The sequence below is a fragment of the Stylophora pistillata genome, chromosome 1 (genome assembly GCF_964205215.1).
Source record: "Stylophora pistillata chromosome 1, jaStyPist1.2, whole genome shotgun sequence".
NCBI classification, from domain to species: Eukaryota; Metazoa; Cnidaria; class Anthozoa; order Scleractinia; family Pocilloporidae; genus Stylophora; species Stylophora pistillata.
The window spans coordinates 1554462-1582187 of record NC_142519.1 but is presented as its reverse complement, the minus strand read 5'-3'; the positions used below and the strand labels follow the sequence as shown (position 1 = coordinate 1582187).

The 27726-nt window shown below is 39.2% G+C and overlaps 1 protein-coding gene and 1 long non-coding RNA gene across 4 annotated transcripts; one reads left to right on the top strand and one right to left on the bottom strand.

The window, feature by feature from the left end:
- Positions 1 to 1295: 1295 nt before the first annotated feature.
- Positions 1296 to 20424, bottom strand: LOC111337212 (uncharacterized). Of its 3 annotated transcripts, none has more exons than XM_088730407.1 (19): positions 20236 to 20424; positions 17697 to 17852; positions 17491 to 17528; positions 17284 to 17323; positions 16035 to 16190; positions 15829 to 15866; positions 15621 to 15660; positions 13563 to 13718; positions 13357 to 13394; positions 13150 to 13189; positions 9143 to 9301; positions 8937 to 8974; positions 8730 to 8769; positions 7040 to 7675; positions 6096 to 6421; positions 3490 to 3628; positions 2803 to 2834; positions 1663 to 1801; positions 1296 to 1482 (listed from the first exon to the last, which is right to left on the bottom strand). In XM_088730407.1, the coding sequence occupies exons 1-19, from the start codon at positions 20303 to 20305 to the stop codon at positions 1424 to 1426; spliced, it is 2340 nt and encodes a 779-aa protein (XP_088586533.1). In that variant the 5' UTR covers positions 20306 to 20424; the 3' UTR covers positions 1296 to 1423. The 3 variants fall into 3 exon arrangements, with proteins under 3 accessions (XP_088586533.1, XP_088586541.1, XP_088586537.1); XM_088730415.1 differs by having other exon boundaries at positions 7040 to 7669; XM_088730411.1 differs by having other exon boundaries at positions 1669 to 1801; positions 20236 to 20421.
- A 3375-nt stretch (positions 20425 to 23799) lies between these two features.
- Positions 23800 to 27472, top strand: LOC148740757 (uncharacterized). The gene is made up of 2 exons (XR_015993172.1): positions 23800 to 24277; positions 24919 to 27472. It is a non-coding gene; the product is annotated as an uncharacterized LOC148740757 (long non-coding RNA).
- The last annotated feature ends 254 nt before the right edge of the window (positions 27473 to 27726 follow it).

Genomic DNA, 27726 nt, shown 5'->3' with positions numbered 1-27726 from the left:
AACGGTTCCTTATATGACGCTATATAAACCGCTCCACGCGGTTTATATAAAATATAATGTTAAAATAAAAAGTTAATATCATCATCATCATCATCATTTATTTGTTTGAGCAGGTTGAATTTATGGCACCTATATAGCTGATGTGGACCTGCTATTTTCCCACCCATCCCACTCCAGGGGAGGACATCCATCACACAGTGATCTCGTGCGTGGGAAATTAACGTCTCCTGCCCCTACCCTGCAGGAGACGGGACCTCCATTTATTCGTCCCTATCCGAGAAGACTAGAATATCTAACCATTTCTTGATGTTAACGTTTTAGAAAGGTAGCATATTCGTCTCAATCATTTTAAGACCTTGAGTGTTGGTCCAGCCGGGGCTTGAACCTTCTACCTCCCGCACAACAGTCCAGCGCTCTATCCATTGAGCTAACCGGGAGGCGGTTATAAATATATCTTATTAACCAAGCGCGAGGGACGTACTGGGAGAATATCGGCCCGAGGTCTTGACAGTACGGACCGAGCGCAGCGAGGTCCGTACAAAAAAGACCGAGGGCCGATATTCTTCCAGTGCGGTCCCGAGCAAGCTTGGTTAATAAGAGATTTATTATACGACTGAAGTTCAAAGGGACACAGGTGCGTTATCATTCGGGACCATTCGGGACAGTGCCCGGTCCAATACTTAGAGAATATTGGACCGGCAATAGAGCATTTTGATTGGTTGATTTTAGTTATTGGCCCTCTGACTGCTCGAGTCGTGTAATAATAAATGTTACTAAAATGTCATGATTTTAGAAATTTCTCTGTTGCTCAGCTCTGATATTATACTAAAACAATTATTCGCCTCAGGTTCGGGGAATATTGTCGAATAATCCCCTCGACTTCGTCTCGGGGATGATTCGACTTTATTACACGACTCTTGACCCTGATGATGACTTCCGCACAGGTTGTCGAAACGTCAGTCACTACCACCGACAACAGTCCTTCTCAGGACTACACTCACCCGGACGATCAGACTACACCTTCACATGTTACCCCCGGGTTCAAACCATTTACTGCATATTTCTTTTTTTAATAGTTTTCTAGTTTTTTAATTATCATTTTTTTTATAGTTGGTGTGATACCCCTTAAGGTTTTACCGACTCTAATAAATGTAGATGTAGATGTAGATGGGGGTTTTTATTTTTTTGCTATTTAATCATAGCTAATGCATCATCACAAAGAAAAAAAAGGTTTTGTCTTCTATGGGAACCGAGCTGTAATTTTAAATTCGATGAACAAACACTGAACACAAATCTCATGGGTTTTTGTTAGTATTTTATTGTGGCTTCTGTCGTTAATTGCAGCAGCGTTTCGAGGTCATTAGCATTCTAGTACAGCTTTTTGAAGTGAGACAATTAATATCCTGCTGTGTTTCAAAACGCACTAGGAATTCCTGCGTTTCCTTGGAGTCTGCGTCATTCCTCTAGGACCACGATCAGGAACTGAGCAAGAGAAGGGAGAAACAAAAACGATAAATAATATCATATCGACGGTTCTGGTGTTTGCATCCTGTTGTTTCTACATACCGCTTTTCCGAGCTTCTATAAATCCTAAACATCTTTTTTCTTTCCTTTTTTCATTTCTTAACTCTTCAAAAATAGCATGTTAAAACTTCACTTTACTCTTACTGGTGTCCACGGCCCTCTTTGGCAAACTCTTCAGCTCCTTCTCAAGCTCATCCAGCTGTCTTTTTAGTTTCAGAAACACATTCACGACCTTGTTGCAGACGGGCTCCTTAGCTGTTGCTTGTGTTGTAACAGCCTGTAAAAGTTAAATGCAGAGAAGCAGAGCAAAAAAATCATTTTGAGTGAATTTTGTACAAAACTGCCGCATTTCCCATGCGAAGACATCTTTCTCATATTTATCATTCAGCGTAAAATGGAAATGAACTTAAAATTTCATAGCATGATAGAAATAACCACAAATATATATTTCATTGTATTCTGCTGGTAATAAAAGTCAGGAGGTTTAGTGAAGTTCATCATCTGTGAGGTGGCCTTGCTATGTAGTGATTCATGAAAGCTTTACTGGAAGCGGTTACTACTAGGCACAAAACATCAGCTTTCTAAAAACGAATTTTACTTTTAGGACTAAATACTTGGGATGGCTCACTTAAATCACAGCGTCACCAAAGATAGAAGTTCCCTTTCTCAAAATTGAGCCGAGTAAAACCAAATTCAACATAATTTGTTTTCAAAGGTACTAAAAGTCCGAACTGAAATGAAGTCTTCGCTAGGAAATCACCACTGACATTTGATAGTGTTTTGGTGAAAAACCTGTGATATTAAGACAAGTTGTAACATTTTCCTAAGTTAACTCATAAATAACCTGCACAGCAAAAATATTTTTTTGCGTTTCTCAGTCGAACGGAGGCAAGCTCGAGACGGTGCGAATTGCGAGTCACGCACTAGAAGAAAAATCTGTAATATCAAGACAAGTTTTACTATTTTCCTAAGTTAACTCATAAACAGTCTGCATAAGAAGCATATTTTTTGCCTTTTTTTAGTCGAACGGAGGCACGCGCAAGACGGCGAGTCACGCACAAGGGGAGGAGCGCAAAAAGATTTTGTTTTGTTTTTTGCGCTCCTTTCCTCCTGCACGTCCCGCGCCTTACTCCGTTCACCTGTAAAACGCAAAAAAAAAGTTACGCCTGTTTAGCAGGCTAATTGATAAAGATCTTTAATATGTGTCATTTCATTTCTTCGGAATCGAAATTGAATTATAAAATGCGTCTATTTTAGCCCCTGTAATGAAAGCCTTACCTTGTGAGGTAGAGTTGGTACTCCCTTGGAAACTAAAGGACGAAATGGTACAAAATAAGGCCGTTTGCATGAATGAGAGGTTTATCTCCCTGATCTTTCTCTTTTAACAATTTTGTTTTACCTTTCTTTAACTTTTCCCTCTATACTCAAGTCGTAGTAAAACAATGAAATTATAAATGCCACAACGATGAGAAAATTTATTCCGTAAGAAGAATCACCATGATGAATTTGCCTTGAAACAACATATATTTATATGGACTATCGTTAGGAGTTGATTTTCAACGGGAATATTTCTCTCTTCGTTATTCCTTTAAAAAATTCTAATTCGACAATTAAATATAAATTTCCTTAACTAAGTATGGTTATGCGATTGAAATATTATTGCGGCTCCCAGGGAATATCAATTGATTGTCACCAGTTACCAGGGATTGGATTTCTTTTGCTATACCGTGCTTTTTAATTGATATAGAAAACTTTCGCCGTCCTCTCTACCAATGGAAAGGAAAAGTACGTCCAATTACGTCTTGGTCACCTTTTTTTTCTCGCCCGATTAAGTCAATTGCTTCTTGAGGGTTTTTATTGGCTCCTCGTCATATTTTCCTTTTTTCTCATTGGCAATTGGCCGATTGTATTGGTTCTGGTTCTGACACTCATTCGAAAAAAGCTCTTTTTTTCGTGCTGAGTTACCTGGACAACCATACAGCTCCATCCTCATAGTAATGTGATTATGCCAAGTCCATGGAATGACCCGTATGTAACGCACTCTCATGGGAAGGTTTAGCTTGTGGTATGCAACAGTGTCTTTGTCTTTGTTTGCTGTAAATACCTTAAAGGAGAAGGATTAAAGGAGAAGGATGCTTTAGAAACCACCTGATCTCCATCACCACCATCAAATGTGTTTGAGGAATTAGTAACAAAAATAAGTGGGCTTATTTTGAGATAGCAAAGGATGACCTAACCTTTCGAAAACGGTTTGCGAATTTGTTAAAAAATCGATTTTCGATTGCTACCTCAGAATCATTCGACAATGAACCGCTACGAGCACTCTACATATCAAACTTTTTCCCCACTGCGATGGACATTTGTTTTTGTCGGTTCCAGCCTGGCGCGGCCGCTAACCCAGATGCCCTCCTAAGCAAATGTTCAAAATGGCGGACAAACCAAAGAGAGAGATAAGAGAACCAAAGCGATTCTGCAACGAATACTCAGCATAAACCCCTGTTAAAAAGGTCATTTCAGAGAGAAAAGATACAAAATTGTATGATGTTGAAGTCACGGAGGTTGACAAACCCAACAAGAGACTGAAAATTCACTACATTGGCTACAGTACACACTTCGATGAGTGGAGACCCTTCGGGGACGGTGAAGCATATGAATATTTTCTTTCGAAATTGTATAGATTAGTAGGCTGCAACAAAAATTTATTGGACGACGTTTAGGGTAAAAACAGCAATCTAACCTGAAAAAAATGTATTTATTCCGACTCTTTCGGATGTTACGAGGATCGAGTTATTTTTACCGAATCTGTCACGCAATCCCAGACTTTTCTAGAATTATCTATAATCTGTAATATTCCAGAAACTTCTTTCGTGTGACTCAGCAGTTTCCAAAAATAGTACAACTTGTAATACGCTATAAATTGTAATAGAACGTTCTAGATAACTAAAGTAAATGTATAAAAGCTGGCTTGTGAGAAGTACAAAAGAGATTTGCCCGAGGGCTTACCCTCATGGCTTGCTGACTGAACTTTTGGAAGCTATGATATGACGAGGCTATGACCTTTAGACCTTGCGATATCCGAAGAGAAGAAAGAGATGAAAAAGACGGTAGTCGAGAGAGAAAGAAGATAGAGAATACAGAGTTTACTATGGAGTCCTCCGGAAGAGTTTGTGTACAAGGAAAGAATGCGATAAATCAAGAAAGCCAAGCGCTGTGGTCTTCAGTCGGCGGATGTTGGAATTGGAAGTTGATCAAGACGACGAACACTTACACGGCATGAAGGATTGTAAGCCTGCTTTATGAACTGCTTAACTTAATCTTTAACCTAAGAAAATTAGACAATGTAAAACTAATTAAATAATAGTTAAAATGGGTAACTGCTTGTTGTTACATTTTTGTTGCGTGCCATATATCGTACTCGGGAGTCTATTTTCATATATGCTTTGTTAGCGGACATTTGTTGGTCATTCGTGCACTTAACACGGAAAATAACTTTACAAATCTTACTTGTTTATCTCGTAAGTAAACGATGGTAAATATACCCGAAGCGCTTTCCGAGCTACCCGATTCTTCTCCCACTGCTTTCACGCTTATAAAACAGGAAACGAGCAAAAGGAGGAAGGTGTGGCTGTTTTGACTAGCCATTTGACGAGGTTCAATCTGCTCCTTGTTCGACAATTTACATATCAAAACAAAGGAAATTTGTTCCTCTCTTTGATTTTGGCGGTACATGTTCAATTTGCACTTGCGTAAGAGAGAAATTGCCCAAGACTCCTTGCTCGGTCTTGTTTTGACCACGAACGCCTTCTTAATTTTGACGGACCCGCTCGGGAAAAGGTGAAAATGACGAGGGAAAAACTTTACTTTGTAGTACGAAAATACACAAAATGGAAAGTCATGATATTATAGTTCAATATTTCGGTGGTACATTGTTAAATCTTTATACAGAGAGTCGGTAAGATGATATAACATCCAAAAATCGCACTCGATTTGAGTGGGCCGATGAAGTGGGCGTGGTCACGAAATTCAGTAAGAGACTATTTGTACCCCGTGAGTTTGATATGACGCAGATAACGATTTTCGCGATTACCAGGGCAGCAGCTACATGAGGCTCGCAGGCGTAGGGGCATACTGCGGTGATTTCAAAGTGTATTCTTCGCAATTCATATACAGTAAGCATCATCAGGATCATCATTTATCGACTTCCCATCTCATGATCATTTCCCACAAGAATTCACCAGTTGTTACCTTCAGGCTGGAACAAGAATCAAGGCCGGTTTATGACCAGTTCAAGAATGAGTTCATGTAGAAAGAAGTAGAGCATTAAGTTGGTAATAAATCACACCCACCCCTCTACAAAAAGCAAAAATAATAATGTTATGCTGATGTTTGAAGATGGTTACACCGACGGACAGTACTGGGCTAAGTTGCGTTCGAAATTCAAGACAATTTTGTACTTTATTCTGACAGTCTGAATCAATTTTCGTTTTATCGAGTCTTTTGGCTGCTATTTTAAACGACATGGAAATAAATACGCCACAAAAGAGCTTATGAAAATGTTTACAGTCACATGCCTTATCGTTGCCGCTTTCTGGATCTCTGTAATGCCGAAAAGACCTGCCATTGTTGCCGTATTCTAACTTGTAACTTGTCACCCACTGATCATATCTGTTCCCTCCTTGGGTTCCTATGATTTTAACTTCGGTTTTAGAGCCCAGATCCACTCTAAGCCACTGATTCCGACTATTAGCAGCCGCTGACCAAGCACCTTGTTTTCCATAACCGGCCATGAGGTGCAGCCGTGCTTTTGCTGCAGAATGGTGTTCGTCCCATTGAGAAGAAGCAGTTATTTGAGCGTCTGTAATGAGCCCCCGTTCCATTCCTAGAGGTTTCTGACATGCTGAGAAAGACGTCAGAAAAACTTCTTATTAGGTTCAACCTAATGATATGCAAAGCTCAAAGTTCTGTACCAATATCAAAATATATTCAGGTTTACAACAATAGCATATAATGATAATAATCAAGAGTGACTGATTCATATCTTATAATTATTGATACATATTTGATTTTGAAAGATTTACTCAGAAAAAGTATAATTTGGTAGATAGGTCTGCGTGTTGTTTTTCCGACACAAGTAATTATGGCTTAAAAGTAACACTTCCATGTCTGCACGAAAGAGAGACTGAGGCTAAGAAAAAAAATTGTCCGCACCCGAGGTAAGTGGCTCACAAGGCACTGAGGGACCTATCCCGCTCTCCAAGCATTATTATAGTATATTAGAGTATATCTTTTTCCTCTGGCCGGATGGGAAGCTGGGTTAACATCGTTATTTCTTCAGGCTTCGTTAACAGTTTGCCGGCGCCCATTTATACTCCCGTAGGGAGAGAGAGGGAGTGTGAGAGCAAAGTATCTTGTCCATGCAAGAAAAAGACACATTGACTCGGTTTGAAATAATAAACTATGAAAATGTGACCGACTTTTACGGAAGAATCAATCGTAATTCAGATCACTCTTGTACCTGCAACCTGAGTTTTGGATCGTATGGCCTGTATCTGCTCCTGAGATAAAGCTACATTGTAGACCTGCATCTGGGCAATCCTTCCCTTGAAGAACCTTCCGTCTCCATTTTTTACTCCCATTCTAACATTGTCCTGTGTGGCCAGATGCAAATGTGCACCGATATTTGATTTAACCACCTCAATTCCATCAATCCACAATTTGGCGTAGCCAGATGTGCTGTCATAAGAAGCACCAACAAACCTCCATCCATCCTCTGGTTTAAGTTCAGTGTGCATCAGAGCATGCGTAAATGAGTAATCTCTCTTGGTAAAGCGTGCAAACAGTTTACCAGAGACAACCCAAAGATGGACTCCCCAGCTTCCAGAAGTCTTGTAGTTGAAAAGGGGTCCGTCCTGGCCACCTGGAAACAACCAGCAGAGCATCGTCATGGAGTTCCAAACATCCAATGCTCCAACATTCGGAAACTCAATGTACTGGCTATCAGCTTTTCCGAGGAATTCGTGAGAGCTATCGATATTTCCATCTGGTCCTGGTGCTAGACAAACATCACCAGCAATTCCGGTGCCTGCTCTGTTTTTGATTTCCTTGGTTTTATGTATGGCATCGAGAGGATACAAGGCAACTGGATCTGGAACTTAATGGAAAATAAATCATCTTTCATCGCCAGCTTATGTAAAAAGACCTTCCTCTCGATTGCTAATGATTCGGCTCATCGCTTACGTAAAATGTTTCAATCGTCAGGGCCGTCGTGTTATAATCTCCGGTGCAAAAGGCGTTTTGCGATTCCCAAATGTAAGACCGAGCGTTTAAAAAATAGTTTTTTAGTAAGATCATGTATTAACAACGAATTTCAGTGCTCGGTGAGTTTTGTAAATGAGATCGATGACGTTGTATATATTTTAACAGTTCAAGCTTTTACTATATTTATAGCATTTATATTATTTATTTAGGACTTTAATACTGTCATTATATTGTGCGCACTATTATAAGATATCATTTTATATATTATTTTACTATATTATATTTAACAATTATTCCACGAGCGCGCGTTGGATATGAGATGATAGATAGCAAATGAGGCGCGTAGCGCCGAGTTGGCTATAATCATCTCATATCCAACAAGCGCGAGTGGAATAATTGTTTTATTAAAAACGCCCCCAAGAAATTATTATTTTGTAAGAAGAAACTGGATTTTTTAGCTCTCTTTTGATTTTAAGCTGACGCGTACGCTTACCATAATTGTAGATTATGGTATATTGGCTGATATATCATAATGGCTAAGCCAATAAAGTCTTGAATTGCATTATCCAATGATCCAGTTTTTAATAATATATCTTATACTATATTGTAGATACACAACTCAGCTTAGCGGCTGCAAGCTTTTTACAAATAAACTATCTATCTATCTATCTTCATTGTGCGTATGTATTTTGATTCCAACTTGGAATCAGTCGATGAGCGTAAAAAACACTGTACTTTTTTTTCTTAGAGAGCGGTTTTCTCTGTGGTGCCACTTCTTTTAACCGAAATTTCAAATGAGCACCCGGGCATTTATTCGAGAAAATAAAGTATATTAATTTCTTTAACATTTAACAATTATGATAAGGCCTCGGAGTCATTGTAACGTAATGTAATGTTTATAACGTTAGTTTTCCTTCGAACAGGCAAGTTATAGAGTTGGCCTTTACCTGATATGTTTTTGCTTCCAGGATCCTCCGTGGCCGTAACCTATCAAAGCAGGATATCTTTAAGGAACTAACCTCACTCAATAAAATTCGCTAGATTTAGAAATAGATTTAACCAACACCATGTTAATGACATAAATCATACTTTCTCAGGCAGATAAAATTTTAATCGCAGAAAAGATATATAACCCTAATAGATGTAAGCCGTACCTTCTGAGGTTGAGTTGGATTTGGGTTCACCTCTGGAACTAAAGAACCAATTGATACAAAATGAGCTTGGTTGCATAATTGCCATCTTTACGTTACATACACTGATAGATAGAATATTTCGTTACGGAGATTGAGTTGGAGCCTGCGAAAAACGATATTGGCAAAATTGCCTACAATTTCTTTTTTAATCTCTTTGAAAAACTTACCCACACAATCAAGAAATTGACAGCCGGTATTGCAACACATTAAGCCTGGAGGGCAGCCGGCAGCAGAGCCAATTGTTCCCTCGGGCTGACACAGGCTGCTCTCATGGTCATCTCTTGGGCATTCACCAACAGGCTCCACGAATGGTGGACAAATGAAATCTGAGGAAAGACATCATTCAAAACACGGCTACTTTCTTATTCCATGGCATAAAGCACAATTTCACACCATGATCCCGAGGTATCCGCCGCTTTCGCTCCATCGAGTTCGCCCCTTCGAGTTCGCCTTTAACTTATACCGTGTCCGCCGCCACACTTTTCGAGTTCGACCCCACCAAGTCGAGTTCACCCCCCAGATTGAGTAATGTCCAATTAGGTTCTTTCGAAAATTGCAAACAAGTTAGAACCAAGACAAGACTAGTAACCCCAGATCCTACGCAGATTCCACGCAATTGCCGAAATTCAAAATGGTCGTCGCTGACTTGACATTTGGCTCATTTTGCTACAGCCCTCGTCACAAATCAACTCATCTGGACATCACTCCATCAAGGGGCGAACTCGACTCGGTGGCGTCGAGCTCTAAAAGTGTGGGGGCGAACACGGTTTAAGGTAGGGGCGAACTCAATAGGGGGCGAACGCGGTGCAATTCGATCCCGAGCATACTTCACTTAATTCCTGAATGTAAGTTTACTAAGACATCGACCTAATTTTGATCATGCGTAAGGTTGTACACAGTACCATCCCGGCAGAATAGCAGAACCAAGATTATTTAAGTTGAACTTATTTTAGCTGTAAAGCCAACGAGAATAAAGTTCATCAATCAATCAATCAATCCTTTATTTAAACACGTGACACCTAGGAGTACAGAAGTTCTCGTTAAAACGTGTACGTGTATGTACAATTAGAAATAAAACATAATTTCTGTAAGAATACAAATAATAAGTAGTTCTATTAAATAACTAAAAACAGGATCGAAGATCATGGACAAGAGCTATCAATAAAAAGTTACAATATTAACAATAACGATATTTACAATCACTACCACTAAGCCATGTAGGCTTTAAGAGAACGCTTGAATGAAACAATATCTTATGCAGTTAAGACTGCATATGGCTACTGTCACCGCTTTCCGCATGTTGATGAGTACCTTGATTTATAAGAGAACGATAATTCAAGAGTAGTGTCTAATTGACTCTCAAACAGTAAGAAAATAGTAACAAATAATCATATAAACATTGATGATAATATAAAAATAATAATAATAATAATAATAATAATGATAACGATGATAATTCTTGGGTTTCAGGTGACGTCACAAGCTTTGCTGAAGTTAGTGTCCGCCATGTTGGTGTCCCTCGGGTGTCAAATTTATGAATAATTAGTCGATTTCTATAGTGAAGCCCCCTCTCTTATCGCCGTATTATTTCGCCAACTACATGAATATCCAGAAAGAAAAAGGCGATAAAAGTATCTGGCATTCATCTTAAGGTATCCCAGTGCTCTCTGAGTATGCCGAAAGCCTAGAGAATTGGAAGGAAAGATGTTTGCAAAAGATCTCGGTCATTGGGGTTGACCCTGCAAGCATACCAGCCGAGAAGTTCAGTCCAAAATGCTTGCCTCCTGTGGAAGTGTCGTACTTGCTGAGTTACCTCGTTCTTGAGACCAGCTTCTACACGAAGAAGCAGCTCAAGGCGTTCAAGAGTCTAGAGGCGTTTAATCAAATGGTGTCAGGATTTGTAACCTCAGTTGTAGGCAAAGTAATCGCCGGCAAGCATGTCATGAGAGCACGAGTTTGGCATTCAGAGCGTATGGATGATCCTTTAGTGAATATTTGGGTCATTTCCGAAAACGATGGGACTATATTGTCAGCCCATTGCTTGGGATGCAAAGCTGGACTGGCTGAGTCATGCTCACATATCGCGAGTGTTTTATTTTATGTTAGAGGCAACTACTCGTATTCATGGCAAGCTCGCTGGGTGTCACGAAAACTCAGACCCCTCGAAGTGTTCTCCAAGCTTCCGAAGTGCTCCATAATTTGATAGTGCATAGCATAAAGCATGAACCAATTGTTTTATAACATAACCGGTGGAATAATGCAACAAATCCGACGCGAAAGACGGACAACAATATCAAGAGTGATTCTGCAGTGAAGCGAATCGTGACGCGCTGATGCCGAGTCTTCTTTCCCGTTGTTTTTCTCCTTCTGCCTCATTTAAGAACTCTAGCCCAAGGGTCGCAAAATTGTCTTCGTTTTGGGACTGGTGGGCCGAGTCTGTTTGTATCCGTTATTATCACGAAATATTTAAGAATTTTAACAGAGCGACAACAAGGATCTGTGCGACGAAGTACAAAAAAGTAAACAAACGTCCCTTTCGGCTCGTCAAAATCACGCCACATTTTAATACTTTGGTGTTGGAGCGAGCGCATTTGATCTAGTTAACTGAAAGGCTCAAAATCAACGGGAAAAATGGAGGAAATCTAAGCTAAATGCAGTCTTGTGTCACTCTAAAATGTTTTAATACTCAACGATCGGACGATTTTGCGAAACGTGCAACTTGCGGCCTTGTTTTTGCTGCTTCAGTTGGATCAAGACCCAAAAGGTCAAAATATACGCGACATTACCAGGAGTGATCATGAGTCGAGTTTATCTCTTGAATTTTCGAGGGGTCTGAGTTCTCGGGGTCTGAAGTCTGAGGTCTGAGTTTTCGGGGTGTGAGTTTTCGTGACACCCCAAGCTTGCTTGCACTCAGATAAAATGCTCATGGATTTTGCCGACATATGTCAATGAAGTGTCGTATACGAGGGCGCTAGGGCTAAAGACATCGATTTCTCATCGGCTAAGAAGCTCAAAGAAAAGCTCGACCAAAAAATCGAGGATCTACAACAGCCGCAAGCCTCGAACCATACAATAACTCCTAATTCTTCCTGTTCTTCCCCTTGATTTGTAATGATCTTAGGTATAGCGCATTACATCATATATCTCATGAATTTTGCGCTATAGAAAGAATAAAATTATTACGTTATTTTTACGCCAGCAGGAAATCCATAAAGCCACCATGATGTTTAGATGTCTGCACGGGCTAGCTCCAAGGTATCTATATTCAAAGTTTACGTGGCGTGACTCTGCTTATGACCTCAGGGACTCTGAAAATAAGCTTAATGTTCCACTACCGCGCACTAATTTTTACAGAAAAAGCTTTAGCTACAATGGCGCCACATTATGGAACAGTTTACCACGCGATATAAGGAACACAGAGTCTCTGGGGTTATTTAAACGTAAGATCAATGACATTTTTAAAGTCTAACGCACGGCATTCACGGAAAACATCTTTAGTGTTATAGTATGTAGTTTTAATTTTAAATATCTTAGCGTATGTGATATGTATTTTTATAGGCTGATGAATTGATCGTGTCTAAATAAAGATTACAATACAATACAATACGAAAAACTCCTTAGTCTTTACACTTTCCACTTTTGCTCGAACAGCCAACAACAATTCATAAAACCATCTCTTCTTTCTCACATGACCTCTTCGTTAGATACGGTTTGTTTACGCTCGAGGGACACCAAGATGGCGGATAGTAACCGTTGCTAAGGTATTGGTCACGTGGGTGAAACCCAAGGATGATGATGATAATAATAATAATAATAATAATAATAATAATAATAATAACGATCAAAATAGTGATGATAAGTTATGGGAACTTACCTTAATGAGAAATATATCATCTGTCATTGTGTGTACATATTTTTAATCCAACTTGGAATCGGTCGATGAGCGTAAAAAACACTCAATAACTTTTTCTTAGAGAACCGTTTTTTTTACTAGTACTTCTTCTTTTGGCCAAAATTTCAAATGAGCGCCCAGTCACTTATTCGAGAAAATCCAGTATATTAATTTATTTAACATTTAACAATCATGACAAGGCCTCGGAGTCATTGTAACGTAATGTAATGTTTATAACGTTAGTTTTCCTTCGAACAGGCAAGTTATAGAGTTGGTCTTTACCTGATATGTTTTTGCTTCCAGGATCCTCCGTGGCCATAACCTATCAAAGCAGGATATCATTAAGGAACCAACCTCATTCAATAAAATTCGCAAAATATAGAAATAGATTTAACCAACACCATGTTAATGACATAAATCATACTTTCTCAGGCAGATAAAATTTTAATCGCAGAAAAGATATATAACCCTAATAGATGTAAACCGTACCTTCTGAGGTTGAGTTGGATTTGGGTTCACCTCTGGAACTAAAGAACCAATTGATACAAAATGAGCTTGGTTGCATAATTGCCATCTTTACGTTACATACACTGATAGAAAAAATATTTCGTTACTGAGATTGAGTTGGAGGCTGCGAAAAACGATATTGGCAAAATTGCCTACAATTTCTTTTTTAATCTATTTGGAAAACTTACCCACACAATCAAGAAATTGACAGCCGGCATTACAACACATTAAGCCTGGAGGGCAGCCGGCAGCAGAGCCAATTGTTCCCTCGGGCTGACACAGGCTGTCCTCATCGCCATGGCTTGGGCATTCACCAGGTTCTTCGATTGTTGGACAAATGAAATCTGAGGAAAGGCATCATTCAAAACACGGCTACTTTCTTATTCCATGGCATAAAGCACAATTTCACACCATGATCCCGAGGTATCCGCCGCTTTCGCCCCTTATCGAGTTCGCCCTTAACTTATACCGGTTAGCTCAATGGATAGAGCGCTGGACTGTTGTGCGGGAGGTCGAGGGTTCGAGCCCTGGCCGGACCAACACTCAGGTCTCTTAAAATAATTCAGAAGAATTTGCTGCCTTTCTATAATATCAAGAAATGGTTAGATATTCTAGTCTTCTCGGATAGGGACGAGTAAATGGAGGTCCCGTCTCCTGCAGGGTTGGGGTAGGAGACGTTAATTTCCCACACACGAGATTACTGTGTGATGGATGTCCTCCCCTGGGGTGGGATGGGTGGGATATTGGGCGCACTTAATTTGGAGCCTCGCTCTGTTGTGCGACCATCACCACACTGGTGAAAGTGATTAAATAACTCTGTCCGCCGCCACACTTTTCGAGTTCGACCCCACCAAGTCGAGTTCACCCCCCAGATTGAGTAATGTCTAATTAGGTTCTTTCGAAAATTGCAAACAAGTTAGAACCAAGACAAGATTGGTAACCCCAGATCCTACGCAGATTCCACGCAATTGCCGAAATTCAAAATGGTCGTCGCTGACTTGACATTTGGCTCATTCTGCTACAGCCCTCGTCACAAATCAACTCATCTGGACATCACTCCATCAAGGGGCGAACTCGACTCGGTGGCGTCGAACTCTGAAAGTGTGGGGGTGAACACGGTATAAGGTAGGGGCGAACTCGATAGGGGGCGAACGCGGTGCAATTCGATCCCAAGCATACTTCACTTGATTCCTGAATGTAAGTTTACTAAGACATCAACCTAATTTTGATCATGCGTAAGGTTGTACACAGTACCATCCCGGCAGAATAGCAAAACCAAGATTATTTAAGTTGAACTTATTTTAGTTGTAAAGCCAACGAGAATAAAGTTAAGACTGCATATGGCTAGTGCCACCGCATTCCGCATGTTGATGAGTACCTTGTTTTATAAGAGAACGATAATTCAAGAGTAGAGTATAGTAGACATCTATATTTATACAGGATAGCCCCTTCAGTGTGGTAAACACTGGTATCAACGGGGGTCCTGTTACCCACCCATCCCACCCCAGGGGAGGACATCCATCACACAGTAATCTCGTGCGTGGGAAATTAACGTCTCCTGCCCCTAACCCTACAGGAGACGGGACCTCTATTTATTCGTCCCTATCCGAAAAGACTAGAATATCTAATCATTTCTTGATGTTTCAGAAAGGTAGCATATTCTTCTCAATTATTTTAAGACCATGAGTGTTGGTCCGGCCGGGGCTCGAACGCTCTTCCTCCCGCTCAACAGTCCAGCGCTCTATCCATTGAGCTAACCGGGAGGCGGTTAGCTCAATAGAGTATCTAATTGACACTCAAACAGTAACAAAATGGTAACAAATAATCATATAAACAATGATGATAATTTAACAATAATAATAATAATAATGATAACAATGATAATAATAATAATAATAATAATAATAATAACGATCAAAATAGTGATGATAAGTTATGGGAACTTACCTTAATGAGAAATATATCATCTGTCATTGTGTGTACATATTTTTAATCCAACTTGGAATCGGTCGATGAGCGTAAAAAACACTCAATAACTTTTTCTTGGAGAACCGTTTTTTTACTAGTGCTTCTTCTTTTAGCCAAAATTTCAAATGAGCGCCCAGTCACTTATTCGAGAAAATCCAGTATATTAATTTATTTAACATTTAACAATCATGACAAGGCCTCGGAGTCATTGTAACGTAATGTAATGTTTATAACGTTAGTTTTCCTTCGAACAGGCAAGTTATAGAGTTGGTCTTTACCTGATATGTTTTTGCTTCCAGGATCCTCCGTGGCCGTAACCTATCAAAGCAGGATATCTTTTAAGGAACCCACCTCATTCAATAAAATTCGCTAGATTTAGAAATAGATTTAACCAACACCATGTTAATGACATAAATCATACTTTCTCAAGCAGATAAAATTTTAATCGCAGAAAAGATATATAACCTTAATAGATGTAAGCCGTACCTTCTGAGGTTGAGTTGGATTTGGGTTCACCTCTGGAACTAAAGAACCAATTGATACAAAATGAGCTTGGTTGCATAATTGCCATCTTTACGTTACATACACTGATAGAAAAAATATTTCGTTACTGAGATTGAGTTGGAGGCTGCGAAAAACGATATTGGCAAAATTGCCTACAATTTCTTTTTTAATCTATTTGGAAAACTTACCCACACAATCAAGAAATTGACAGCCGGTATTACAACACATTAAGCCTGGAGGGCAGCCGGAAGCAGAGCCAATTGTTCCCTCGGGCTGACACAGGCTGTCCTCATCGCCATCGCTTGGGCATTCACCAGGTTCCTCGAATGCTGGACAAATCAAATCTGAGGAAAGGCATCATTCAAAATACGGCTGCTTTCTTCTTCCATGGCATAAAGCATAATTTTACACCATGACTCCGAGCATACTTCACTTAATTTATTTATTAGATTCGCCGACAGGCAGGGACACCGCAACAGCTTGCGCCAATTACTGCGGGCCCAGTAAACCCACCCATCCCACTCCAGGGGAGGACATCCACCACACAGTAATCTCGTGCGTGGGAAATTAACGTCTCCTACCCCTAACCCTGCAGGAGACGGGGCCTAAAATATCCATTTCTTAATATTATAAAAAGGTTGTAAATTCTCCTCAGTTATTTTAAGACCCAAGTGTTTATCCGGCCGGGTCTTGAACTCTCGACCTCCCGCACAACAGTCCGGCGCTCTACCAATTGAGCTAACCAGGAGGCACTTAATTTCTGAAGGTAAGTTTACTAAGAGATCGACTTAAATCTGAGCATGCGTAAGTTTGTACACAGTACTATTCCGGGAGAAAAGCAGAAACAAGATTATTTAACTTGAACTTATTTTAGTTGTAAAGCCAACGTGAATAAAGTTAGGACTGCATATGGCTACTGCCACCGCATTTCGCATGTTCATGAGTACTTTGTTTTATAAGAGAACGATAATTCAAGAGTAGTGTCTAATTGACACTCAAACACTAATAAAATGGTAACAAATAATCATATGAACAATAATAATAATAATAATAGTAATAATGATAACAATGATAATAATAATAATAATGATAACTAATAATAACGATCAAAATAGTGATGATAACTTATGGGAACTTACCTTAATGGGAAATATATCATCTGTCATTGTGTGTACATATTTTGAATTCAACTTGGAATCGGTCGATGAGCGTAAAAAACACTCAATAACTTTTTCGTGGAGAACGGTTTTTTACTACTGCTTTTCTTTTTAGCCAAAATTTCAAATAAGCGCCCAGTCACTTATTCGAGGAAATAAGGTATATTCATTTTTTTAGCCTTCAACAACTATGATAAGGCCTTGGAGTGATTGTAACGTAATGTAATGTTTATAACGTTAGTTTTCCTTCCAACAGACAAGTTATAGCGTTGGTCTTTACCTGATACGTTTTTGTTTCCAAGGTCCTCCGTGGCCATAACCTATCAAAGCAGGATACCTTTTACGAACCAGCCTCATTCAATAAAATTCACAAAATATAGAAATAGATTTAACCAACACCATGTTAATGACATAAATCATACTTTCTCAGGCAGATAAAATTTTAATCGCAGAAAAGATATATAAGCCTAATAGATGTAAACCGTACCTTCTGAGGTTGAGTTGGATTTGGGTTCACCTCTGGAACTAAAGAACCAATTGATACAGAATAAGCTCAGTTACCTAACTTTTATCTTTACGTTACATACACTGATAGGAAGAATATTTCGTGACTGAGCCTTGATTTGGAGTCTGCGAAAACTTTATCGGAAAAATTGCCCGGAATTTCTTTTTCATTCAATTAGGCATACTTACCCACACAATCAAGAAACTGACAGCCGGTATTACAACATATTAAGCCTGGAGGGCAGCCGGAAGCAGAGCCAGTTTTTCCCTCGGGTTGACACAGGCTGCTCTCATGGTCATCTCTTGGGCATTCACCAGGTTCCTCGAATGTTGGACAAATCAAATCTAAGGAAAGGCATCATTCAAAATACGGCTGCTTTCTTCTTCCATGGCATAAAGCATAATTTTACACCATGACTCCGAGCATACTTCACTTAATTTATTTATTAGATTCGCCGACAGGCAGGGACACCGCAACAGCTGGCGCCAATTACTGCGGGCTCAGTAAACACACACATCCCACCCCAGGGGAGGACATCCACCCACAGTTATCTCGTGCGTGGGAAATTAACGTCTCTTACCCCTAACCCTGCAGGAGACGGGGCCTAGAATATCCATTTCTTGATATTATAGAAAGGTAGCAAATTCTCCTCAGTTATTTTAAGACCCTAAGTATTGGTCCGGCCGGGTCTTGAACTCTCGACCTCCCGCACAACAGTCCGGCGCTCTACCAATTGAGCTAACGAGGAGGCACTTAATTCCTGAATGTAAGTTTACTAAGAGATCGACTTAAATCTGAGCATGCGTAAGTTTGTACACAGTACTATTCCAGGAGAAAAGCAGAGACAAGATTATTTAACTTGAACTTGTTTTAGTTGTAAAGCCAACGAGAATAAAGTTAAGACTGCATATGGCTACTGCCGCCGCATTTCGCATGTTCATGAGTACTTTGTTTTATAAGAGAACGATAATTCAAGAGTAGTGTCTAATTGACACTCAAACACTAATAAAATGGTAACAAATAATCATACGAACAATGATGATAATATAACAATAATAAAGCGCGCTTGATCATTTCATGGAAAGCGCGCAATGTAAGAATTAAATAATAATAATAATTATTATTATTATTGTTATTATTAATTCCTGAATGTAAGTATATCAAGAGATCGACTTTATTCTGAGCATGCGTAAGTTGGTGCACAGCACCACCCTGGCAGAAAAGCAGAAATAAGATTACTCAAGTTAAACCTACAAAAAAAAACACAAAGGTGATAAAATCCGTGGAGGTTCGTAGACTTCGCTTTCCGGCGTCGCACTGAGGACTGTTTTTCTTGTCCCTTCTCTTCTTGAACAGTAGGCACTGAACCCGACAGAATTCTTCGCATAGATCCTTCAAAGCAGAGTCAATTAACTCTGTTCAAAGTACACAGATCTCTCGAAACAGTCCTTCGAGAAGTGTTCGGAGTAGATCACAAATATTTCTGTAGGATTCAAGTTTACTCGTGAGGTCGCACAAATGGCATCCGTTTTTCCCGCTCTGATCTATTTGCAAGGCTCCGATGCAGAGAAATACCTGCAGCATGCTCTGCACGATTACTTCAGCTATGAATTACGCATCGATGCCCAGTCATTTTTGTTTAGTTTTTGTACGAATAGAGTAAAGCACTCTGTTATGTTTGCTTGACATTTTGCCATGTGAGATTTTCGCGTTGAGCCTTTGACGTCACTTCCTCTGAGTCCTGCGATCAACTTCCGGAACATGATCAAATAATGGCGAACGAGAAATCGTGAATTTAACGGCCCGAAAAAAGATATTTCTGGTGCTCGGTATAAACTGAAATTTGGCAGAGTAGGTGAAGGAGACACACTGAACACGAAAATGGAAAAAAAATGATGTACGAAAATTTTGATCTCAGGGGCACTTTAACTCATTGATTGATACTTAGCATTTGTGCCAAGTTTGAGCCAAATCGGTGATTTAAGGATTATCGCCCCTTCCCGGTTTTCTGATGGACGCGCTGTAAATATATTGACGTTGTAAAGCCAAATATAAAAATGATCTCGTTGCCCTCCATGCTTCTTTCATGTGAGTAATGACCAAAAGGTCGCAATTTACTGAAGCCGTATCGTCAAATACGCACAACCGTCCAAAAGTATCCTTTCTTTCATCCAGTATAGAAACTTGACGATATGATAAACTCTTAAACATTTTCTTCAGAGGACTATGAGACTGGAAGATGAAAAAAAGCTTTTCTAATGTTCGTGATAAACACATGAAGAAAGTTTTGCATTATGTAATAAGCTTTTTTTAAAATCATGCTTAAAGTAAACTGAGATCTGAGGAACATTTTCGCTATGTCTGTGAATTCCAGCTAGTATGGTTGACCTCCTTGTGGATTTTTCAATTGGTTTTATATCCAAATTTCAAGTTTGAATCGACTTTACCGTGTTATTAACTCGAATTAGACGGTTGAGAGATCTTTCCGAGCTATACACCTTGCCTTCCAGAGTAAAATGATCGGATTGAACCAATTCTCAAATGTTGTGCCTTCAATTAACACTGTGCGTTTGACAGAATTACTAAAGAACTAAACATTAACAAATTCTTGGGAAAGGTCAGAAAATATCTAACAGTCTCAAACAAAAAGGATTTTACTCCAGAAGAGAAACGCTCTGGTCAAAGAACCGCTCTGGGTCAATTACAAGTCTTACGGAAACGACTTACCCCGGGATTGGGAGGGAATCGCGAACAACAACAGGAATGATGAAACGATGATCCTACGAGACAGGGCCATGGTTGTAAGGCACTTAAACTGGTCTCATGCGAAGCAAAACAGGCTCACAGCACTTTAAGCTAGACTAACTTGGTACAGCCGTGCGCGACCACGCTTGGTACAGCCGTGCCCGACCACGGCTTTTATAGTGGGCGCATGATAGCACAGGCGTCCCAAGCTCACGTCTCGAGGAAAAGCGAAGGATCATTTCATGAAAGCGTCACGCGTTGCGTGGTGCGGTATTAAGTTACTCGAGTAACCGTTGAGAACTTGAACGCGTTCTAAGGAATAGTATGGGGAACAAAATATGGTCCACTTAAAACACTAAATATTCCGAAATATGAATATTTTATTTAAATGGACCATATTTTCTTCCCCATGCTATTCCTTATAACGCATTCAAATTCTCAACGTTTACTCGCGTAACTTAACTCCGCGTCACACAACGTATGACGCTTTCATGAAGTAACCCTTCGCTTATAAAAAACAACTCTATATAAAAAAATATAGAAATACCTGGCAATTTCGTGATGATGCCAGGTATTTCTACAACTCAAACTCGCAAAACTGAACTGTTACAAAAATTCTTTCTTTGTCAGAATTATCAAACCCTGGAATAATCTTCCTATTAATTTATTTAATTTTTGTGACAGCCCTAACGTTCGTGAGTTTAAATCAAAATTGAAGAAACATATGAATATTTATTGAATCGTCATTTAATAATTGATATTTAGCTGTTTCTTATTTGACTTTTTTATTTTTTATTAACTAGTTCTGTAAGATTTTTTACATAAATAGGAGACCCTTGATATAGGGCCAACCTCTGGGTTTCCTTTTTCTTAATAATTATGTATTTACATGTTGTTCTGAAATAAAGTATTGTATAGATAGCAACGTTGCAACGTTCGTTGCAGGTCTGGAGATGTTGGCTCCAAGGTTTTTCCAAGGTACGAAAATATAAAACCTCTGGTATCCAGTGTGCGGTACAATCGACAACCGGAAATCGCAAGCCAATGTTAAATTGGTCACGACAACTGGCATCGGTGATAAGAAATTAAACGAAGAACCAATTAGTACAATCTTAAAATTTTTCTTCGTCCATTCAACAGGCCAGGTCCTTTTCTAAATCATAAAATAAACTAGATATGAAGAATTATTGAAATAGGTAAATTAATAAATAAAGAGGTTCTAATAATTTCAATTCGTTCAATTTTTAAACGATTCATTTCTTATCTGACAAAGACCAGACTCTGCAGAGTTTCGAAATGTGACGTACTCAAGAAACATACGTTTCATTGTTCGTCGAGAAGTATTGCATTACTTCACGGTAGCTAATGACAGTCATGTTTCACGTCTTGTTTTGAGACGCTTACAGGATAAAATTTTAGAAAAGAAGAATAACAACGGTTCAGGTCACGTTTCGAAAAAAAAGCCAGTCATTTCGCAATTTCCATGAAGAAAAGGCGCTTCATCGTTCATGGCGATATAACCAAGTCATGTTTAAAACCGACCACAGGGCCCTTCACGATCCCGAAAAAACCATTTTCCCCCACAAAAATAACAGTAATTGATTATTAGTAGTAGTACTATTAACATTATTAAATTGTTATGTATTATGCACACCCACGACTTTTACCCACACCCACACCCACACCCATGAGACGTTAGTGAAGTTTAGCTGGCATAGTATCAGCATTTTCGTCTGAGGTCAAGTACTCAAAGGGTTGTTTTTGCCTAAAAAAGGAAAAAGCAAAGTAGAAAAAACAAACAAAACAGCATACATATAAATCTAAAAACTCTCCTATCAAGGTCTAAGTGAGTTCAGATGTTTTGTAAGTGCTTATCATGGCTTTTTTTTATGCAGTTAGATGTAGGGTATACACTTAGACCTCGACGCATGACGCGTTCATGAAATAATCCTTCGCTTTTCCTCGACACATGAGCTTCGGATGCCTGTGGTGATACGGAGTGCGTGCAAGAATTTCTGCTCTCAACTGATTTTTATCGGATAAATCTACCTTGGGACAATAAAGGTTAAGATTGTGATGTTTACGTTGGTATTTAACGGATCAAAATGAGACGTTAGCAAAGTTGAGCTGGCAGAGTATCAGCATTTTCGTCTGAGGTCAAGTACTCAAAGAGTTGTTTTTGCCTAAAAAAGGAAAAAGCAAAGTAGAAAAAAAAAACAGTATACATATAAATCTAAAAACTATTCGATCAAGGTCTAAGTGAGTTCAGATGTTTTGTAAGTGCTTATCATGGCTTTTTTTTATGCAGTTAGATGTAGGGTATACACTTAGACCTCGACGCATGACGCGTTCATGAAATAATCCTTCGCTTTTCCTCGACACATGAGCTTGGGATGCCTGTGGTGATACGGAGTGCGTGCAAGAATTTCTGCTCTCAACTGATTTTTATCGGATAAATCTACCTTGGGACAATAAAGGTTAAGATTGTGATGTTTACGTTGGCATTTAACGGATCAAAATGAGACGTTAGCAAAGTTGAGCTGGCAGAGTATCAGCATTTTCGTCCGAGGTCAAGTACTCAAAGGGTTGTTTTTGCCTAAAAAAGGAAAAAGCAAAGTAGAAAAAAAAAACAGTATACATATAAATCTAAAAACTATTCGATCAAGGTCTAAGTGAGTTCAGATGTTTTGTAAGTGCTTATCATGGCTTTTTTTTATGCAGTTAGATGTAGGGTATACACTTAGACCTCGACGCATGACGCGTTCATGAAATAATCCTGCGCTTTTCCTCGACACATGAGCTTGGGATGCCTGTGGTGATACGGAGTGCGTGCAAGAATTTCTGCTCTCAACTGATTTTTATCGGATAAATCTACCTTGGGACAATAAAGGTTAAGATTGTGATGTTTACGTTGGCATTTAACGGATCAAAATGAGACGTTAGCAAAGTTGAGCTGGCAGATCGAGTATCAGCATTTTCGTCTGAGGTCAAGTACTCAAAGGGTTGTTTTTGCCTAAAAAAGGAAAAAGCAAAGTAGAAAAAAAAAACAGTATACATATAAATCTAAAAACTATTCTATCAAGGTCTAAGTGAGTTCAGATGTTTTGTAAGTGCTTATCATGGCTTTTTTTTATGCAGTTAGATTTAGGGTATCCACTTTAGACGTCGATCCAATGATTTAAGATCTAAGACCTGAGTGTACTTGACAAGACTGGCCCGTATGCCCACATCTCCTATTTCATTTATTTAAGTCGATAAGAAACATCTCCCACGAAATTCAACCGGGAAAATATCGAAGCGAAGCAATAAAAGATCAACAGTAAAAATAATATTTAGACGTAGCAAAACACATTTTTGCTGTTCTCACCTCTCCGATCCAATTTACCTGATTAATCCTCTCATGATGACTTTAAGAAAAGGACTTATAAATGAAAAAAAGCATTGTGCAGTTTCTATAGGTTGAAAATTTTAAGATAGGATAGGATAGGATAAGGTAAATAAGAACCGACTCTAAGGGACAGGTCATTATTTATCGGGAGGGGGGCTGGTGCAAATAGGCGGGGGGCACCGTTTTTTATGTATGGCTTCAAGGGGGGGCACACAAAAATATGCAAACGTTTTGCCAGGAAAAATGTTAAAAGCTGCATCTGGATGCCATCAACAAATACAGCTTAGTAAAATAGCTTTATACATAAACACCATAACCTTGGAAAATATGGAATAAAAAAGGCAAAGCTGGAGGCAATTAAAGAAAGTATCATCCAAGAACTTGCTAAACGAATTGAGAGAGAGGAGGGTGGGAAGAGCGACAATCAGTCGTCTTCTGATTCACTCAATAGTGAATCAGAAGACTACTCAGAGGAAGAAGACTGTGTCCTTGCAGAGATTGGTATTTCAAGCTCTGAAGAGGAAGAGGAGTACACTGAAGAAGAAGAAATGATTGAGAGCACCGAGAACATTAATGTCAATACGACAATTGTCTACCCACGGTCTGGGCGAAGAGCAACTCAAATACAAATTTAAGGTAGCTTTAAATAGAATGTCTATCCGTTGGACATGGTGACTTGATAAATAGATACTTTTTGTTTCATGCATGCCCGAGGACAAGAGGGGATGGGAGGGGGGGGTCAGAAAAAATCATGTTAAAGTAAAAGGGGGGTCAGCAAAAATCAAGCATGGCATATTTTACATTGCACCAGCCCCCCCCCCTCCCGATAAATAATGACTAGTCCCGAAGGATCAAGTTTGATCGCAGTATTTCAACTGTATTTCAACTGCCACTGAAGACCCTTTCGTTTTTCCGCACATAAGTTTGGGGTCTGACCAAAAATGTCATGAAAACCGCTGGAAAAGAGGTGTTTAGCTTTTCTTTTTATTTTCTTCCTTGAGAAAAGTCTCAAGTTTAGTGAAAACGAGCGCTTGTGCGCTAAAATATAAAGTCAAGGGCCCAGAGAAATAACCTGACTTTATGGAAAACTTCACTTAAAACTTGACATTTTTTTAAAGTCTTATCCGGGGTGAAACAGTCCGGTTACGTTAATTTCTTCAAGAATCTCAGTGTTTCCCAAAATGGTCAATGTTGAGTTATTGTTTGTTTAAGAACTCGTTTGTGTCGTTGATACAGCAATGCCGAGTTCGAATTTGACATGTCGATTTTATGTGAAGGGAAGTTAACCGGAAAACCGTCGGAGCAAGGACAAGAGTGGGTGGTTTCGGAAGTGGGTGTGCGTCAATGGAATGTCGTATCTGTTATGGAGATTAGCAGGAAAACAGGAAATGATAATTGTTTCAAGAAGCCTTCAGAATGCATCTATTACAGTCGGCGTGTAGTTTGTGAAAAACCGCAAAGCTGCTCATGACTCACCACATCCTAGTGTGAGCCTCTTTATGGGTATTTCCGAAGAGATCAAAGACGCAAAGATCACAGCAGAAAAAACGAAGATCTCAAGATTAAAGCGAAGATCTAAAAATTGACCAAAATTTGCATGATCAAATTAAACACTCAGATACAAAACTGTCAAAACTCTTAAACACTACAGAAAATATCTCTCATTTCTGACTTTTGACCACGTTTTGACAACGGTGTCAACAGTGGTTTATAGTTGCCGCCGCGAAACCACATGATGCCATTACAAGGCTGTAAACGACAAAAATAGTCCACTAATAATAAAAAGTCAGTGGGTTAGTTGTGTATGTTAAAACTACGAGCTTGTGGGATCGCATAAAGAAACCAGTCTTCAAATGCCGTAAACGACGTAGACCACTGAACAAACAGAACGTCGCCAAAGAATCCAACAATCCTTTATTCTTTCAACAACTGTTTATATTGCTTTTCGTTAATTTAAACAGTGAGTTATGCAAATTGCTGTTGAAGTGAAATATTTAGCGACTGTTAATAACACTGAATAAACGTTTAAACCTTTTCAATCCAAAAAACGAAGATCTTTCTAAAAAGAAAACCAAGATTTGCAAAAACATCGCAAAGAAAACGAAGACCGTGGGTACCCATAGAGGGGCTCTGGTGTTCTTAGCCAGAAATACTAGACAGTCAGCGGCTTGACCCGCGGGCGCGTAAATCTAAGGTTTCAATATGGCGGATCGGCGGATGCGTCGGCGGATGCCTAAAAGAGAAAAAAGCGGTCCAAGGGCTTCTACCATAGCTTGAATACCCTAAGTACTGTAGACGTCATGAGTATCCAAGCGATAAAAGGAAAAGGCCGTTATTTTCAAGTGGAGAGAGATTTGAGTTGCCGAAGAATCAAAGGCGAGGTAAATATGATGCTTGTTTGAAGTGAACACCAAGCGCCATAAATTCAGTTATAATTAATGTTTTTAACCGTAGAAACAAGTATTGGTTGTATTTTGTCTTTACGAATGACTACCTAATTCATTGGAAGGGGTACAGTTCCCTTAATGACACCTGGGAAGCCGAAGAGAATCTCAATGAAGCCGCTTTAAGCTACTTTTCTCTTAACATTTTTCGACTAAGTCATAAAATCAAACATAAGCTTAACTTAATGTTTTACTACTCGATTTAAAACGAAAAGATTGAGAAACTTGATAAGAAGACAGAAAATTATCTTAAAACTATTTTAACTTCTTAATGTCAGACATGGCATACAAAGTAAAACAATATTTTCCCTCCAAAATCCCGCTTTTTTCGAATCTTAGCCGCGTTTCTTATGTACAGCGGCATTTCAGTATTGTTACAGGAAATACCACTGATCTTAAAAACACGTTAAAAGAAAATGGAAACTTAACTGAAACCGGAACAAAATGCTCGAGGGAGCCAATTTGCTTCAGTAATGGCTGCATGTCCTCGTTTCTTGCATTGATGAAAAACACCTCGTTAGATATTGAAAAGGCACCATGTTAAAAGATGTTTTTGGTATGGAAAACGTCTACTTTGCAAGGTTTATTGTCATATCTTTCGGACACGATGAATAGAGAAGCGAATCGGTGCAAGTGTTTCCTTGTAGCAGATGTAAGAAACTATCAAGGTAAGCCCTACTTTTAAGGATATTGCGAAGAAAATGTGGCTATTTTATCGGGTAGATTTCATCAAAAGGCACCGATTAAAACGCAGTTCCAACTTGACTTTATAAACTTAGACGATGTAGAACGTTGAGATTCTAGCGGTAATACCACAAAATACTAAAATGATTTTGTTTCCCCTTAATTTCCTTTATATTTGGAAGCCATATTTTATTCGACTTTCCGCGCACAGCGCATGCTCGCGGCCATTGTTGCAGCCATGTTGTAAGGGATTTCCGGCTATGTAATTGTTGTAGAGCGTTTTCAAGGATTGATATTTCAAGTATTTTTAGGTTTACCTTTTGACTTATTAAGTCTCGCCTTTTCGCCCCTACGTGCTATTTTGATGAATCTATAGTTTTGATCATTTATTTTTAGTGTGTGCTTGAACTTGGCTCAGCACTTACCGTGCTAGACATTTTAATCCCTTGTTATGGTTGAGGATAACTAGTCTGCTAGGTGGTCATGTTTGAGTTGGTAAAACTGACCTTGAGTCTTACCCACACTGAACATCCTGTTTTGGAAATTCCCACGGTTAGCTAACCCAAACATGTCTGTGATTTTTGTATTTAATACTGGAGCACTCCTTGCTGAAAGTAGTAGAAAATAAGCAGTGGAACAAGAGAGAGAAAATTAGCTGTAGTAGAAGCAGCAGTTTAGGAGAATAAAGAAGAAAATTACAGAGTCTCAGTACCTTTCGTTAATTCGCCAAGCGAGTGGTAAAACCCCACAACATAATAACGACTGCCTAGAATGCCAATGAGTCTGCCGCTCTCGAATTGGGTTAATCAGGCATCGCGGAAAGCCCTCCAGTGACTATCTCTGACAACTTTCTCTTTTTCATTTTTCTTTTATTTATTAAGTCAGAGAGAAAGGGAATCTGGTCTGTTGAAATCGAAGGTTCAATCCATCTATACAGTTTGTAAGTTACGTAGATTT

Excerpts from the sequence above, each read along its gene's own strand:
- LOC111337212 (XM_088730407.1), bottom strand. The coding sequence starts at position 20,305 with ATGGCCCTGTCTCGTAGGATCATCGTTTCATCATTCCTGTTGTTGTTC. Across the intron at positions 9,302-13,149 it reads TGGAAGCAAAAACATATCAG|ATTTCATTTGTCCACCATTC; the intron begins GTAAAGACCAAC and ends GTCTTTCCTCAG. Across the intron at positions 2,835-3,489 it reads GGAGCTGTATGGTTGTCCAG|TTTCCAAGGGAGTACCAACT; the intron begins GTAACTCAGCAC and ends TTCGTCCTTTAG.